Source organism: Oryctolagus cuniculus, chromosome 4, assembly GCF_964237555.1.
Source record: "Oryctolagus cuniculus chromosome 4, mOryCun1.1, whole genome shotgun sequence".
In the NCBI taxonomy this organism is placed as follows: domain Eukaryota; kingdom Metazoa; phylum Chordata; class Mammalia; order Lagomorpha; family Leporidae; genus Oryctolagus; species Oryctolagus cuniculus.
This window is the reverse complement of record NC_091435.1, coordinates 83508474-83526379: the sequence shown is the minus strand read 5'-3', so window position 1 is coordinate 83526379 and position 17906 is coordinate 83508474. Positions and strand designations below refer to the sequence as shown.

At 43.0% G+C, this 17906-nt stretch overlaps 1 protein-coding gene across 42 annotated transcripts in view; it reads left to right on the top strand.

Annotated features, from left to right (window-relative positions):
• DLG1 (discs large MAGUK scaffold protein 1) overlaps window positions 1-14420 on the top strand; it is a 250407-nt gene extending 235987 nt beyond the window's left edge. For all 42 annotated transcript variants that reach the window (XM_070072340.1, XM_070072334.1, XM_008266703.4 and 39 more), the window contains 4 exons: window positions 360-532; window positions 4375-4484; window positions 11632-11723; window positions 12641-14420. In XM_070072340.1, coding sequence (XP_069928441.1) covers window positions 360-532; window positions 4375-4484; window positions 11632-11723; window positions 12641-12747 — 482 coding nt within the window. In that variant the 3' untranslated portion in view covers window positions 12748-14420. The remainder of the gene's footprint in view (window positions 1-359; window positions 533-4374; window positions 4485-11631; window positions 11724-12640) is intronic.
• Window positions 14421-17906: the final 3486 nt, after the last annotated feature.

Below are 17906 nucleotides of genomic sequence, written 5' to 3'. Positions count from 1 at the left end.
CCCAAGTCCTTGGGCCCTGCACCCGCATGGGAGACCAGGAAAAGCGCCTGGCTCCTGCCTTCGGATCAGCGCAGTGTGCCGGCCACAGCGCGCTGGCCACGGTGGCCACTGGAAGGTGAACACACGACAAAAGGAAGACCTTTCTCTCTGTCTCTCTCTCTCACTGTCCACTCTGCCTGTCAAAAAAAAAATGGTTTATACCTAGTTATTTTATCAGTTACTGCTTCATCCTCCATATTATTGTACTTTTCTAGATTTAAATTAAACTCTGGAACTTTATAAAACAATTATTTCAGTAGAAAATGAGTTTATTATGTTTTTTAATATTAAACACTTCCCTGAGTTCTTTTCTGTTAAAGATACAACTAGACCAAAACGAGATTATGAGGTAGACGGAAGAGATTATCATTTTGTGACTTCAAGAGAACAGATGGAAAAAGATATCCAGGAACATAAATTCATTGAAGCTGGCCAGTATAACAACCACCTGTATGGAACAAGTGTTCAGTCTGTGCGAGAAGTAGCAGAAAAGGTAAGCATCACATGAATGCAGAATATGCTGTTCATCAGATATGCCTTTGACAATATGAAAGAATTACAGAAACTTCTAGTTCTTACTTAAAAGGATACAAGATGGATGATAGATTGATTACTTTTAATTCATTGAACTAAGTAATTTTAGGTGGTTTAGAAAAAGACATACAAGTTTACATACAAGATAAAATAGACCAAAAAAAAAAAAAATGGGAGTAGAAAGAATAGCACAAATCTAAGAGGGGCAGTTGTTATTTTAAGACCTTTTGCTAGAGACAGACCTGTCTTTGGTCCTAGCTTTCCAGCATTTCATGTAATTGAGGAACTAAGATCTGCAGTATCCAACAATAAAAATTATTGAAATGTTCAAGATAAATGTAGTTGCTGCTGGTATTGAGATTAGACAAAAGTTTCTCCTCTGAGTCTTCATTTAAAAGACAATATAGGCCGGCGCCGAGGCTCACTAGGCTAATCCTCCGCCTAGCGGCGCCGGCACACCGGGTTCTAGTCCCGGTCGGGGCACCAGATTCTGTCCCGGTTGCCCCTCTTCCAGGCCAGCTCTCTGCTGTGGCCAGGGAGTACAGTGGAGGATGGCCCAAGTGCTTGGGCCCTGCACCCCATGGGAGACCAGGAAAAGCACCTGGCTCCTGGCTCCTGCCATCGGATCAGCGCGGTGCGCCAGCCGCGGCGGCCATTGGAGGGTGAACCAACGGCAAAAGGAAGACCTTTCTCTCTGTCTCTCTCTCTCACTGTCCACTCTGCCTGTCAAAAAAAAAAAAAAAAAAAAAAAAAGACAATATAGCCAGCGCTGCAGCTCACTTGGCTAATCCTCCACCTGCAGCACCGGCACACCGGGTTCTAGTCCCGGTCAGGGCGCCAGATTCTGTCCTGGTTGCCCCTCTTCCAGGCCAGCTCTCTGTTGTGGCCCGGGAAGGCAGTGGAGGATGGCACAAGTCTTTGGGCCTTGCACCTGCATGGGAGACCAGGAAGAAGCACATGGCTCCTGGCTTTGGATTGGTGCAGTGCGCTGGCCGTAGTGGCCATTTGGGGGGTGAACCAACAGAAGGAAGACCTTTCTCTCTCTGTCTCTCTCCTTCACTAACTCTGCCTGTTAAAAACAAACAAACAAACAAACAAACAAAAAAACACCATATATATATGGTGTTCGATGGTGTGGCATAGCAGATAAAGCCACTGCCTGCAACGCCAGCATCCTATTTAGGTGCTAGTTCAAGTCCTGGCTGCTCCACTGCCAATCCAGCTCCTTGCTGCTGCGCCTGGGAAAGAAATGGAAGATGGCCCAAGTGCTTGGGCCCCTGTACCCACATGGAAGACCCGGAAGAAGCTCCTGGCTTGGATTGGCGCAGCTTCTGCTGTTGCCGCCATTTAGGGAGTGAACCAGTAGATGGAAGTTCTCTCTCTCTCGTGTGTGTATATATATATATATATGTGTGTGTGTGTGTGTGTGTGTGTATACATATATATATGTGTGTGTATGTGTATATACACATATATGTGTGTGTGTGTATAATCTGACTTTCAAATAAATACATGTTTTTTAAAAATTACAAAGACAGTATTGGACAGGTGTTGTGGGACAGTAGGTTATGCCACTAGTTGGGGATGCCCACATTCCATACCAGAGTGCCCAGGATCAAGTTCCACCTCCACTTCCAATCCAGCTTCCTGCTGTTGTGCCTGGGAGGCAACAATGATGACTCAAGTACTTGAGTCTCTGGCATTCATGTAGGAAACCCAGATGAAGCTCTGGGCTCCTGGTTTCAACCTGTTGCACCTTGGCTGTTTTGGGCATTTGGAGAGTGAACCAGCATGTGGAAAATCTCTCTCATAGCTCTGCCTGTCAAATAAATAAAAACGAATAAACATTAAAAAAAAGAATCTGACTTGAACAACAATATTAACATTTAAAAAAAAAAACAGGAATTCACAAACAACAGCAATAGACTTTCTGAAAGCATCTTTTGTAGTCATCTGGTGAAATGGTGACACTGGGTTAAAAGTTTTATAGTGAAGCTAAATCAATGTCATAGTGCTGTTTCTTAAATCTTTGGGCCTAGAAAATAAACATTGTATACCTTTAAAACTTAGAGTTTAAGTCTCAATTATGAAATAGCTGTAACAAAACATAAAGCAGTAATAAGTTTCCCATATATAAATGCTACTTTTCTAAAAGAAGTTTGTTCTAATTTAACATTTTTAGAAAAAGTGCATATGTCCCAGAAGTGAAGACAAGGACTTGAGAAAATGGAAATTTTTAGGTAGTTGGGATATAAATGAACATAACTTCCTTTGACAACAGTTGGGCAATACCTAATAAGTGATTCAGAAATTCTACTTATTCATGTCTAGGTATACATATATCCACAGTAGCACCTTATAATGTGAAAAATTGGAATCAACAGAAGGGAATGGATAGTCAACCCTCATTTATTCATGCAGTGGGATATAACAGCCAGAGTGCATAAATTTGTATATCTAGTAGTTAGGTGTATCCACATTGCTAAGTCTCAAAATTATAATAGTGAATTATAAAGTTTGCTTATGTAAATGTTAGAAAGTATAAAACAGCCAATAATAATATATGGATGCTTGTTTGTAAACAAAAACATGCATGAGAATAATACAGCTACTATCTCTTGGTTTCTTTTTAGAAGGGAAGAGAAGGAAATTAAAACCAGCTTTGGAGAATGTTTTATTTCTTGAAAAATAAAATTTTTAATTTCAAAACTCTTAGCCTAGATAAAAGATAGATATTATCCAGACTTCAGATTAGTAATAGGAAAGTAAACAGCAAATCCAAGTAAACTGTTTCATGTGCAAACCTTGTAGAGAGCAAAAGCAATCTCAAGAAAGAAAAAAAAAGAATGGAAGAGATAAGAGGACAGCAAACATAAGTGGTCTAGTCGGTGAATTTAAGCATGTCAGAAAAGTTATTTAAAGTCAGAATTGAGATTTCCAGATGCCAATTTATGATAAAAGTTTTGCCAGTCCACATAAAATGAGAAGGAGAATAATGGTAGTGAGGTTTTACAAATTTAAACTTACTCAGTTTAGGATATTTACCCATTTTTCTAGGATCTTTTACCTTCTGCTGATCATATATTTTATGAAATTATGGTTATGATGAGAGTAGTTTGGGGTCTTTTTTTAAATGCTCTGTCTTACAAAATTAAAGATCAGCACCCTATATTGGTTGCCATTGAGAGAATACTAATCTTTGAACACCAGGAGTGTGAGAACTGTTTATAACTTTCTGAAATCTTACTTCAGGCTGGCGCCGCGGCTCACTAGGCTAATCCTCCGCCTTGTGGCGCTGGCACACCTGGTTCTAGTCCCTGTCGGGGCACCGGATTCTGTCCCGGTTCCCCCTCTTCCAGGCCAGCTCTCTGCTCTGGCCCGGGAGTGCAGTGGAGGATGGCCCAAGTGCTTGGGCCCTGCACCCCATGGGAGACCAGGAGAAGCACCTGGCTCCTGGCTTCGGATCAGCGCAGTGCGCCGGCCGCAGTGCACCAGCCATGGCGGCCATTGGAGGGTGAACCAACGGCAAAAGGAAGACCTTTCTCTCTGTCTCTCTCTCTCACTGTCCACTCTGCCTGTCCAAAAAAAAAAAAAAAAAAAAAATTCTTACTTCAATAGTGGAAAACTATTTACCCATAAATTTTATATTTTACTTCCCATCTAAAATTTGCTAACAGGATTGACAGATTTGCTTACAGTCAGTGAGTAAGCATACTCTAGTTATTGTGCCTGTTGGAAATGTACCTTTGATGTAAGTGAAGAGAAATGGTTCACTTGGTTTACTGCTTTACTCAATTTTAGGGCAAACACTGTATCCTCGATGTGTCCGGAAACGCCATAAAGAGATTGCAGATTGCACAACTTTACCCGATCTCCATTTTTATTAAACCCAAATCCATGGAAAATATTATGTAAGTGTCAATGCTTAAGTAATAGCCTCTAAATACAAATCCAGTTGTTGTTGTGTATTTCCTGCTCCTGTCTGTTTCTGCATTTGTAAAATGGAGATAAGTGTAGTGTGTATACTCACCTTCTAGGGTGTGGTGAAGATTGGGTAAGCACTATGTGATTAATGCTGTAAGCAGCAGCATTACTGAAGTATAAGATAACATGTATTAGAACTTGAAATGTAAATAGCCACATGTGTGGCCACTGAATTGGGTGGCATAGCTCTAAGGAAACCATTACAAGGATGAAAGAACGCATACCTGTTACTTAACAGAGGATAAAAAATAGAATTGACATAAAAAATTAAGAGCAAATAGAAACAAAGAATGGGTGGGCAAAAAGATAATAGTAGTAAGATATGGTATAAATTAAATATTTCAATAAATAGACTATTGTTGTCTTATTGCTAGACTAAATGCTAGATTAAAAGACAATGACTAGGCCGGCGCCGCGGCTCACTAGGCTAATCCTCCGCCTAGCGGCGCCGGCACACCGGGTTCTAGTCCTGGTCGGGGCGCCGGATTCTGTCCCGGTTGCTCCTCTTCCAGGCCAGCCCTCTGCTGTGGCCAGGGAGTGCAGTGGAGGATGGCCCAGGTGCTTGGGCCCTGCACCCCATGGGAGACCAGGAAAAGCACCTGGCTCCTGGCTCCTGCCATCGGATCAGCGTGGTGCGCTGGCCGCAGCGCGCTGGCCGCGGCGGCCATTGGAGGGTGAACCAACGGCAAAAGGAAGACCTTTCTCTCTGTCTCTCTCTCTCTCTGTCCACTCTGCCTGTCAAAAAAAAAAAAATAAAAAAAAAAGACAATGACTAAAAAGGATTAGCAGAATGGTTGATTAAAAACCAAATTATGGGGCCAGCGCCACGGCTCACTAGGTTAATCCTCCACTTTGCGGTGCCAGCACACAGGGTTCTAGTCCCGGTCAGGGCGCCGGATTCTGTCCCGGTTGCCCCTCTTCCAGGCCAGCTCTCTGCTGTGGCCAGGGAGTGCAGTGGAGGATGGCCCAAATCCTTGGGCCCTGCACCCCCATGGGAGACCAGAAGTACCTGGCTCCTGCTATCGGATCAGCGCGGTGCCCCGGCCGCAGCGCGCCGGCCGCGGCGGCCATTGGAGGGTGAACCAACAGCAAAAGGAAGACCTTTCTCTCTGTCTCTCTCTCTCACTGTCCACTCTGCCTGTCAAAAAATTTAAAAAAAAATTTTTTTTTAATTAAAAACCAAATTATGTGGTTTTCAAAAGAAACACTTGGGTTAGGCATTTGGCACCGCCGTTAAGGTGCTACAGAGGACAGCTACATCTCAAGTTGCAGTCCCTGGTTCAAGTCCTGGCCCTGCTTCTGATTTGACTTTCTGCTAAAGCGTAACTTAGGAGACAGCAGATGATGGCTGAAGTTCTTGGGTGCCTACTATCCACGTGGAAAACCCAGATTGAATTCCTGGTTTCTGGCTTTCATCCTGACTCAGCCCTGGCAGTTCACTAGCCTTGGCTAGTGAACCAGCAGATGAAAAATCTCTCCATCACTGTCTCTGTGTTTCAAATAAAATGAAAATAAATAAAGCAAGCAGGCAAGCAATGGGAAACAGCTTTGTTTAAAAAAAAAAATGATATACAGGCTGGCGCCACAGCTCACTAGGCTAATCCTCCGCCTGCGGCGCCGGCACACCGGGTTCTAGTCCCGGTCGAGGCACCGGATTCTGTACCAGTTGCCCCTCTTCCAGGCCAGCTCTCTGCTGTGGCCCAGGAGTGCAGTGGAGGATGGCCCAAGTGTTTGGGCCCTGCACCCCATGGGAGACCAGGAGAAGTACCTGGCTCCTGCCATTGGATCAGCGCGGTGCGCCGGCCGCAACGCACCAACCGCAGCAGCCATTGCGGGGTGAACCAACGGAAAAAGGAAGACCTTCCTCTCTGTCTCTCTCTCTGCCTGCAAAAAATTTTTAAAAAATAAAATTAAAAAAAATTTTTAAATGATATACCTTAAGTTTTAAGCTATGAAAAGATCAAAAGTAAGTAGAAAAAGATATACCATGACAATGTTAACCAAAAGTATACTGATTTTATATTACTATCAAAATATGCTTTATAAGAAATACTACTATAGATAAAGAGGAATGGTTCTTAAAAGACTCACTCCACAGGAAGCTAGATTATGTTTGCTGCTTAATAGCAGTGTCAAAATATGTAAAGCCCAAATTGACACCTATATAGAGAAAATGAATAATTTAATTTTAATTGAATTTTGTATACAGAGCAAAATAATTGAAAACTTTCTGGATCAGGCATTTGCCACAGCAGTGAAGATGCTGCTTGTGGCAGCCACATCCCATATCAGAATTCCTGGGTTTGAGTACCAGCTGCTCTGAATGCAGCTTCCTGCTGATAGACACCCTAGGACTTGGATCCCTCCCACCACGTGGGAGTCGTGTTTTGAGTTCTAAGCTCCTAGCTTTGTCCTGACCCAGCCCTGTCTTTGGGGAGGGGACCTCTCCCTTTCCCTGCCTTTCAGATAAATGAAAAAATCAAAAAATTTTTAAATGGAAAATGGACTTGAACTCATCACAAAAAGAAGTCTCATTCCTAGAGACACAACAGAAATATTTCCATGTGTATGCCAAAAACATGTACTAGGTTGCTGACAGAAGTACTGCCAAGATAGCTAAAAACTAAACTGCCCATCTGCAGAACACATAAATTAATGATATATTCACCATGACAATATAGTTCCACTATATTGACAATGAGTAATCTCTGACTATACATAAAAGTATGGAAGAGTCTCACAAACAGTTAAAAAAAAAATCTCAAACCCATATACGCTGATTCCAAATGTAATCATTGCTTAGGAAGTTACCCTTTATGTTGGGTTGCTGATTAGAATGAATGCATTTAGATTCCTGGGTACAGATAATGTCCTGTGTCTTGATCTAAGTACTAGTTACACAGGTATATGTACTTTTGTGGGAAAAAAAATCCTATAGCTGAACATTTACTATATTGCTGTTCTGTTTGAAAGTTGTACTCTAAAACAATGTTGAGAAAGATAAAACATCAGAGTAGTCTGTATTTAATAAACACCTTGAGTCTGTCATTAAAGTCTTTCCACAAATGGGACACCAGTCCAAAAGGATTTACTGAATTCAGCCAAAAGGTAAGAGGTAGTGCCAATCTTAAACAGACTTCAGCTAATTCATGAGAATTAATTTGATGCCAAAACCTGATACTGACTTTGTAGGGATAAAAATAGTAAGCTAGTCTAAATCATGAACATAGGTGGAGTACTCCTTAGCAAAATATGAGCGAATTCAATCCAACAGCTTTTTTAATAAGGTAAAATATAGCAACTAAGATGAGTTTATTCCTAGAATGCAAAGCTGCTTTAACATTTAAAAATTAATCAGGAGTGGGTGTTTGGCGTAACAGTTAAGATGCCATTTGGGGAGCCAGTGTTGGGGAGCCAGTTTGGCGCACCAAGTTAAACCACCACCTGTGATGCCAGCTTCTCATACAAGTGACGGTTCTAATCCTGGCTGCTCCACTTGTGATCAAGCTCCCTGCTGATGTACCTGGGAGAGCTGTGGTAAAGGGGTCTAAATGCTTAGTGCCCTGCACCCATGTGGGAGACCCAGATACAGCTCCTGGCTTCTATACGGCCCAGCCCCTGCTGTTGACTCCATTTGGGGAGTGAACCAGCAGATGAAAGATCTCTCTCATTTCTCTGTCCCTCCACCTGTCTTTGTAACTCTGCCTTTCAAATAAATAAATAAATAAATATAAAAAATATCAGGATGAGAATCTTTAGGGAAAAAAAAAAGTGCTGCTTGGGATGCCCATATCCTGTAACAGAGTGTCTAGGGTTGAGTTCCAGCTCTACTTCCAATTCCACCTTCCTGCTAAAGCTCACCCCAAGAGGCAACAGATGATGGCTTTAGTAATCAGGTCCCTGCCACCCAGACATGGTACACCTGGATCCTGGCTTGCACCTAACTCAGCCCCAGCCATTCCAGGCATTTAGGGAGTAAAGCCACAGATGAAAGATCTGTCTCTCACTACTCCCCCACCCCACCTTTCAAATAAATAAATAAATAGTTTAAAAATAAGGATAGAACAATGGAAATTATCAAGTCTGAAGAATAGAAAGAAAAAAATTGGAAAAAAGTGAACAGAGTCTAAGGGGACTTGGGGGATACCACCAAGTTGATCAGTACACACGTGGTTGTACCAGAGAGAAAAGAGGAGAGAGATCATTGTGTCCCCAATTTGATAAAGCATATGAATACATACATCCAAGAAGTTCACTGAACTCCAGGTAAAATAAATTCAGAGATCCACACTGAGGCACAAGTAATAAAACTGTTGGAAGATAAAAAGGAGAGTATTGAAAGTAGCAAGAGAGACGTAACTCATCATATACAAGAAACTTTCCAATAAGATTATCAGCAGATTTCTTACTGAAAAGTTTGGGAAGCCAGAGGGCAGTGTATTGATGTATTCAAACGGAATATACCTGTCAGTCAAGTTCCAGCACCTGCCAAAACTGTACTTCAAAAATGAGGGAGAGGGGGGCCAGCGCCGTGGCTCACTTGGCTAATCCTGCACCTGTGGCACCAGCATCCCATATGGATGCCGGGTTCTAGTCCCGGTTGCTCCTCTTCCAGTCCAGCTCTCTGCTGTGGCCTGGGATGGCAGTGGAGGATGGCCCAAGTGCTTGGGCGCCTGCACCCGCGTGGGAGACCAGGAGGAGGCACCTGGCTCCTGGCTTCAGATCGGCACAGCACTCCAGCCGCGGCAGCCATTTTGGGGGTGAACCAACAGGAGGAAGACCTTTCTGTCTGTCTCTCTCTCTCTCTCACTGTCTAATTCTGCCTGAGGGAGAGGGTCCAGCACTGTGGCAGCATAATAGGCTAAGCCTCTGCCTGTGGCACCGGCATCCCATATGGGTGCCGGTTCGTGTCCTGGCTGCTGCTCTTCCCATCCAGCTCCCTACTAAAATGCCTGGGAAAGCAACCCAAGTGCTTGGGCCCCTGCACCCATGTGGGAGATCTGGAAGAAGCTCCTGGCTCCTGGCTTCCAGTCAGCCTAATTCCAGCTGTTGCAACCATTTGGGGAATGAGCCATCAGATAGAAGACCTTTTTATCTTTCCCTCTCTGTCTGTAACTCTGCCTCTCAAATAAATAAATAAAATATTTTTTAGAAAATAAGGGAGAAATTGAGACATTGTCACGTAAACAAAAGTTAGAAGGAGGGGGTTTTTTTACCACTAGACCTATCCTACAAGAAATACTTAGTGGCACGAGTGGTGTGGCACAGCGGGTTAAAGCCATGGCCTGCAGTGCCAGCATCCCATAAAGGTGCAGATTCGAGTCCTAGTTACTCCACTTCTGATCCAGCTCCCTGCTAGTGCACCTGGGAAAGCAGCGGAGGATGGATTGGGCCCCTGCACTCAGGTGGGAGACCCACATGAAGCTCCTGGCTCCTGGCTTCCACCTTGCCCAGCCCTGGTCGTTGGGGCCATTCAGGGAGTGAACCAGCAGATGGAAGACCTCTCTCTCTGTAACTCTGCCTTTCAAATAAATAAAATAAATCATTTTTTAAAGATCTACTTTATTTATTTGAAGAGTTACAGAGAAAGAGGTAGAGACAGAGAGAAGGTCTTCCATCTTCTGGTTCACTCCCCAGGTGACCCCAACGATCAGGGCTGAGCAAGGTGGAAACCAGGATCTTTTTCCAGGTCTCCCACATGGGTGCAGGGACCCAAAGACTTGGGCCATCTTCTGCTATCCCAGGCCATAGCAAAGAGCTGGATCAGAAGAGGAGCAGTCAGGACTAGAACCAGTCCCATATGGGATGCTGGCGCTTCAGGCCAGAGCTTTAACCTGCTGTGCCCATAGCTCTGGCCCCAAAATAAATCTTTAAAAAAGAAAGAAATAGGGGAATCCTGTAGGGTGAGGCAAAGGGATGCTAGACAGTAACTCTACGAAATATCAAAGTAAGCGTCATACTTGGTGAAATACTGAAAATAGTTCCTCATAAGTTGAGAACAAACACCCATCACCCATCATCTTGCTGTAATAATAATTGCCAATTTAGGATCAGTCTTGTTTCCTCTATCCCCACCTACTTACCCCTGCACTCCAGATTATTTTGAAACAAATGCTAGACATTATAACATTTTACCCATAGTGTGTATTTGAATGACAATAATTTAAAATATTTAAGTATGACTATAATTGTCATATTTAAAATATTTAACAATATTTCCTTGGTATCATCAGATGGCTCAAAATTTCCTGATGGTCTCTAAGTTTTGTGTGTATTTTTTAAATTTATTTGTTATTAGCAAATTCCAAAAAGGGCTGTTCTTTCTTTCCCCTCCAACCCTATTTATCTTCTAAAGAAATCAGGTTGGGGCCAGCATTGTGGTACAGTGGGGAAAGCCATGGCCTGTGATGCCAGCATCTCATATGGTTACTGGTTCATGTCCCAGCTGCCCCACTTCGATCCAGCTCCCTACTCATGTACCTGGGAAAAGCAGTGGAAGGTGATCCAAGTACTTGAATCCTGTCACTCATGTGGGAGACTGGGATGAAGCTCCTGGCTTCTGGCTTTGGCCTGGCTCAGCCCTGGCAGTTGCAGCCACTTGGAGAGAAAACCAGCAAGATGGCTTTCTCTCTCTCCCTCCCTTTCCTCCCTCTCCCTTCCCCCATCCCTTCACCGCCATCCCTGTAACTCTGCCTTTCAAATAAATAAAACTTTAAAAAAAAGAAATCAAGTCATTTCTGCAGTTTTCCCAGAGCTGTATTTTTTAACTGCTTTCTCATGGAGCTGTTTAATATGTTCCTGTGTTCCCTTTATTTTTTATAAATTGGTAGGTAAATAATTTTAATATGAAATTGTCATTATAGTCAAAACTCATAAGTTAGTGCTTAATTTTGTTTCACTGCTTTGATCAGTGCAGAATATGTGAAACCCTTCTGTCATCCCAAGTATGAAGCAGCATATTCAGTGGATGAATCTGTTTTTAGTGATATTAGTATTTTAACAGTCTTTTCTCCTTTGTTGTCTTTTTTCAAATATTATGTGTTAAATACCAATTTCTAAATTTGTTTGCTTTAGGGAAATGAATAAGCGTCTAACAGAAGAACAAGCCAGAAAAACTTTTGAGAGAGCCATGAAACTGGAACAAGAGTTTACTGAACATTTCACAGGTCAGAACCATATAGGACAGTGCCCTCTATGGCAGCATTTTGCTTGGCAGCCACATAAACTAACCCAAATGGATTTGAACTGTGCCCACATCTCCTAGTGCTGTCATTTTCAGATTAAACCTGTGTGGTCTGTGCTTCTGTGCTGTGGGAAATTCATTTAGCCAGAGCAGTAGTGGTGGGAAATATTGAAATTTAGTGTTTAAGACGTTGTTAACTAGGACAGCATGTACAGGAAAAGTCATACTTCACCAAAGAAAAAATAATTTAGGTTGATTTTCTTTTCTGAAACTCTGCTTTTATCCTTTCTAAATTTTAAGTCATTTTTTCCAGCTTTATTGAGGTATAATTGACAAATATGTATATGTCCAAAGTACAGTATGATTTGATATATGTATACATTGTGAATTGATTACCACATTCAAATATACACATCTGGCCAGCATTGTGTAGCAAATTAAACTGCCTGCAACACTGGTATCACATATGGGTGCCAGTTCAAGTCCTGGCTGCTTCACTTCCAGTCCGACTCCCTGCTACCCTGGGAAGGCAAAAGAAGATGGCCTAAGTGCTTGGGCTCCTGCATCTGTATGGAAGACCCAGATGAAGTTCCTAGCTTCCGCTTGACCCAGTCCCAGCCATTGCAGCCAAATGAGAAGTTCTCACGTTCATGCTCTCTCTCTCTTTTCCCCTCCCCCCCCTTAACTCTACCTTTCAAATAAATAAATATTTAATAAAAATATTTTTATGTTATACAACAGAAAAATTAATGAAATGAACAATTTTTACTAAGTAAGTAATACATAAATGGTGACTTCCCGGATGAGTAACTGTTACCGAGATTTGGCTCTGTTTCACCAATAATTGTTATGGCAAAGAGAGACGATTAACAGAAGTTCTAATTTTATCTGTCGTTACAGCTATTGTACAGGGAGATACGCTGGAAGACATTTACAACCAAGTAAAGCAGATCATAGAAGAACAGTCTGGTCCTTACATCTGGGTTCCAGCCAAAGAAAAGTTATGAAGACTGGTGTTGCTCGGCTTCTCTTTCCACAGTCTCGTGTTCTTCGACACTTCTTTGCCTTTCCTCTGGAGTCTGTCTTCAGTGCTCCTTTCCTGTTGAATCATGTCCACTCCTCATGGTCTGCAGTTGCACTTAATTTTGACAAATAGTCTCCTTCAGGTTGCACCATCTGCATTTTTCTATGTCACTGTTGGTTTGTGGCCATTTTTTAAAACTGAAGATGAAATGGCCTGACCAGCTATTAAGGGTTTTGGGAGATGTGGAAATTGTGGTAAAATTCCTTAATGTTTAAGGGAAAGTAACTTTAAGAGATTTTCAGAAAAGCTTTATATACATTCTTTTCAAATTTCAATATAAATGAAAGAAAAGTGGTTTTAATCAGTGATTTCATAGACTTTGAGCAACTATGCACGCTTAACTTTAATAGCATGGTTTGGCCAATGTGTTAGCTATCAAGTTCTTTTCCCAGTTGACTTCTGTTATCAGAGCAGTTATTTCCCTATAGACATAAGAAAAAAAATGTGGTTTTTTTATTTCAAAATTAATGTCTGAGTTAACTTTCATAACTTCACAAGGGATATTCATTTTTCATAAGTGTTCTCAAAGTTTTGTTGTTCGAGGGTTTTTTCCCAGTACATTTATTAGAAATAACAATATTCAAACATTTTTAATCTACTTGTGCAACACTATTTTTAGTGTCTTACAAAAGTTGTTCACATATAACAATCATCACGTTTTCTGAATTGAGGACACGTTTAGGTGCTAGGGGAGCTCACCTTTCACACAGAAGGTTGAGAAAAATCTTAAGACGTAACTACAGACATTACAGTGGTGATGTAGTAATTACTATGGCAATGGAAAAGAAATCCAGTTCATAGCCTAAAACTATAAATGTATTCTTAAGGGTCAGATTTTAATGAATATTTTACCCACAATAACTGCCTATTTTGTTATAATAAAATATATAAATAAATATATATAAAATTTTCTTTAAACTCTGTAACTATGGGAATTATTTTCTTACATAGTTGCACACACACACATATATATATTTAAAATACATTTTTTCTTTTGCCACCTACTCCTTTTTGTTTGATTTTTAAATTAAGTATTAATTGATTAGACTTATCTTTAATCATGTGAACTGAAAACCAGAGTATGGTGGTTGTGAGGAGAAAACCTCTGGGGAAATTAGATTACAAGTAAAAGTGTGGGCATGTTCTCCTCTTTTCTACAGAAGTTTGCAAAAGATTCCTGGGTTGGTTGGTTGGTTGTTTTTGTCATTGTTCTTGTCATTAAGTTTGATTTTTGGTTCTTTGCCTTTCTTTCTAGTTCTCCTGTGAAGCAAAAGCTCCATTTATGTGCGAGTTTTCCCCCTTAGACACCGTTTGTCTTACCCAGTTGCTCTGTTCTAGAATTCACACATATTCACGGTGAGCAGTTTTAGTGAAAGGTAGAAGTGACTTCAGAAATCAGTTTCTCCAGTCCTTTCTATCAATAACATCATTTGGCTTCCCATTGCTCTTCGGCATTGTTTATCAAACGTGTTTTTGACAGCCTCCTTGTTACAGTTTCTTAAAAAAATGAGTACTGGTTTGTAAAGAATTATTAACATTATCCATTCCATTTATGAGAAAGAGGAGAACAGCTAATAAACTTTATTGTAAAATCCATATGTTAAAGTGTCTTGAATTTTGAAAGAAATTATTTTATAAGCTAACATTTTCTTGAAACAATTTAGACATCACAAAATTGATAAATTGAAGGCAACCTAATAAAAATCTCTTAAGCAAGTTTTGGAACTGAGTATGTTATCACATTGGAATATATATATTTCATATAATTATATATAACAGCTGTTAGAATTTAAGTAGGCTGTTACCCAACATAAATACTAGGAAAAAATTGTAAAACCTCAAGAGCTTAAAACCTTCCAGCAACACCCCAGCATAACCCATGTGAAGTATTCACTGGTCGTATGTTATAAAATATGCAAACAGTTATAAAATGATGCCATTATGTATTAAAATCTATATTACATTGCTTTCTGGATGTCCTCATTAATCATTTTCTTTTTGTAGGAAAATACTGTTAACTTTCTAGATTATACAGAATTAATTATGAAATTACTGAGGACTGTGCATTAGCCACTTCAGTATATATCATTTCTTGTAAGAAGGAGGAAGGGGCCAGCCACTGTGATGTAGCAGGGCTAAAACCACTGCCTGCAGTGCTGGCATCCCACGTGGGCGCCAGTTCAAGTCCTGGCTGCTCCACCTCCGACTCAGCTCTCTGCTATGGCCTGGGGATGAGAGAGGTGCTAAAGCTGATGGCTATGAACCACCAGCGCAACGATCTGTTTAGCAGAGCTGTGGCATAGCGGGTTAAGCCGCCACCTGCAGTGCCGGCATCCCGTGTGGGCGCTGGTTCAAATCCTGCCTGCTCCACTTCCAATCCATATCTCTGCTATGGCCTGAGAAAGCAGAAGATGGCCCAAGTCCTTGGGCCCCTGCACCCATGTGGGAGACCCAGAAGAAATTCCTGGTTCCTGGCTTTGGATCGGCCCAGCTCCTGCCGTTGCGGCCATTTGGGAAGTAAACCAGCAGATAAAAAGATCTCTCTCTCTCTCTGCCTCTGCCTTTCAAATAAATAAATCCTTAAAAAACAAAAACAATTAGACTTTAATAGCGACAAATGGAAAGTCTTATTTGTGGTGGTTAAGAAAAATTGGGGTACAGTTAAAGCATTTTAAATGTAGCATACTGTGAAATATTCAGTCTTTCCCTTTGTGTGTAGTTGTCCATCAGTATCCACAGTCCACAGGGGATTGGTTCCATGACAGACCCCCGCCCCCAAGTAGATACCAAACTCTGGATGCTCAAGTCCCTTATATGAGGAAACTTCAAAAGTCCACGCAAAATTCACATTACTTTTCCATGAACTTTTTTTCAAAGACAACTCCCATCTGCTGGTTCATGTGCCCAGATGCCTGCTCTGGCCAGGGATGAGCAAGAAGTCATTCGTGTTGGTGGCAGGAACCCAGTAACTTGATGTCATCACTGCTGCCTCCTGGAGTCAGCATAGCAGGAAACCCGAGTCAGGAGGCAGAGATGGGACTCAAACACAGGTCCCCAGTGTGGACACAGGCATTTCAACCGGTCTCCTGACCACTGGACTAAGCGCTCACCCCTCCATCAACTTACTGAAGCTTTTTGTAAAATGGCATAATATTTACATTTAACCTATGCACCCTCCCATATATCTTAAATCATCTCTACTTATAAAACCTGTTGCAGGCCGGTGCTGTGGCTCAATAGGCTAATCCTCCGCCTTGTGGCACCGGCACACTGGGTTCTAGTCCCAGTTGGGGCGCCGAATTCTGTCCCAGTTGCCCCTCTTCCAGGCCAGCTCTCTGCTATGGCCCGGGAGTGCAGTGGAGGATGGCCAAGTGCTTGGGCCCCGCACCCGCATGGGAGAGCAGGAGAAGCACCTGGCTCCTGCCTTCGGATCAGCGCAATGCGCCGGCCGCGGCGGCCATTGGAGGATGAACCAACGGCAAAGGAAGACCTTTCTCTCTCTCTCTCTCTCTCTCTCTCTCTCTCTCTCTCTCTCTCTCTCACTCTCCACTCTGCCTGTCAAAAAAAAAAAAAAAAAAAAAAAAACCCTGATGCAATATAAATGCCTAGGCATCCGTGGATTTTGGTACCGCTGGGGGCCCTGGAACCAGCCTCTCAGGGGTCCAGAGACACAGCTGCAGTGTGAACAACAAACTGACAGCAAGCCATCGGGCGAAGGCAGGATAGTGCCTTCCCACATATTAGAGTGCCATCAATAGACACAGCCTTGATCTTTTTAAGAAAATCTTGTTTAAGGCTGGCATTGTGCAGCAGGTTAAGCCACCGCCTGCAATGTCTGCATCCCACATGGCAGCAAGTTCAAGTCTAGACCACTCCACTTCCCATCCAGCTCCCTGCTAATATGCCTGGGGAGACAGCGGATGAAGTGCTTGGACCCCGGCCGCCCATGTGGGAGACCCAGATGGAGTTCCAGGCTCCTGGCTTTGTCCTGGACCAGTAGAAGGAAGATCCGCCCTTCTCCGCATTCTCTGTCTCTGCCACTCTTGCAGATAAATAAATCTGTTCTTTGAAATGAAACTCATTACTGAATTAATGATACAAATTTTCTGGAAGTTTTAAATGGGTGATGTAATCTTCCTTCTTTGGATGTCTACAATTAGGCTCATTTACCTCACAGATGGGCTAGCTAAAGAGAAGGCGGTGCGCATGGGAACCCCATATGTTGCACACTGTGAGTCCCTACCAAAAGGTTTTCTAAATCTTGTGAGAGTCGTTGCATCAAAAATATCTACTTCCCCAGTGGTATTTAAGACGAGAGAATACATCTTTTGAGGATAGATCCCTCTGAAACTTCAGCGCACAGTTCAGATCAGTTAACTGACACATCCGCCCTTGCTAGGCGGAAGCGTCGCTACGCTGACCTTACCACTGATTTTCTACCAGTGCCCCAGGTGGGGGCGCAGGCTTTGTGACGCGTGCTCGGGCACCTGAGCTTTGACCATCGGGTGTGGACACTTCCCTCTCGCCCTCCCTCCTGCTCGTCACACTGGTTATGCTCTCCTCTCCCTGCTGTCCCTCCAACCCAGGTCCCTGCCCACCACCACCACCAGGCCCAGGTATTGCTGTGGCCCCTTCCAAATCCCCTCCCAGCCTCGGCTGCTCCGGCAGACTTCTCGGGGACCCTCTGATTAAGCTGCCTGTCTCCTCTCTGTGGCTGGGAAAGTGCCTGCCACACCACTTCCACACCTGCAGCTTGTCACCACCCCTGACTGCTGTGTCCCTCTTCCTCCTGGAGCCCCTGATGCCTGACGCCTGCAGTGTTCGCCAGGTGCCCACTCATCCCTGAGCGTCTGCTTCCCGGGCCACGTTCACCTGGCCTGGTGGCTCAGGACAGGGGCCACCTCTCCTTGGTTCTGCTGCCTGGCAAAGCACCCAGGGCAGGTGCTCCTGCACTGGTGCACCTGCCCACGGCGGGTGGCGTGGGAAAGGCCCGGCTGCTGTGGTGGGAGGGAGCGGGTAGAGGAGGAGTGGGAGGGGATAAAAGGTCTGCCTATAAATCTCTACATCGGCCAAGTTTTTGTC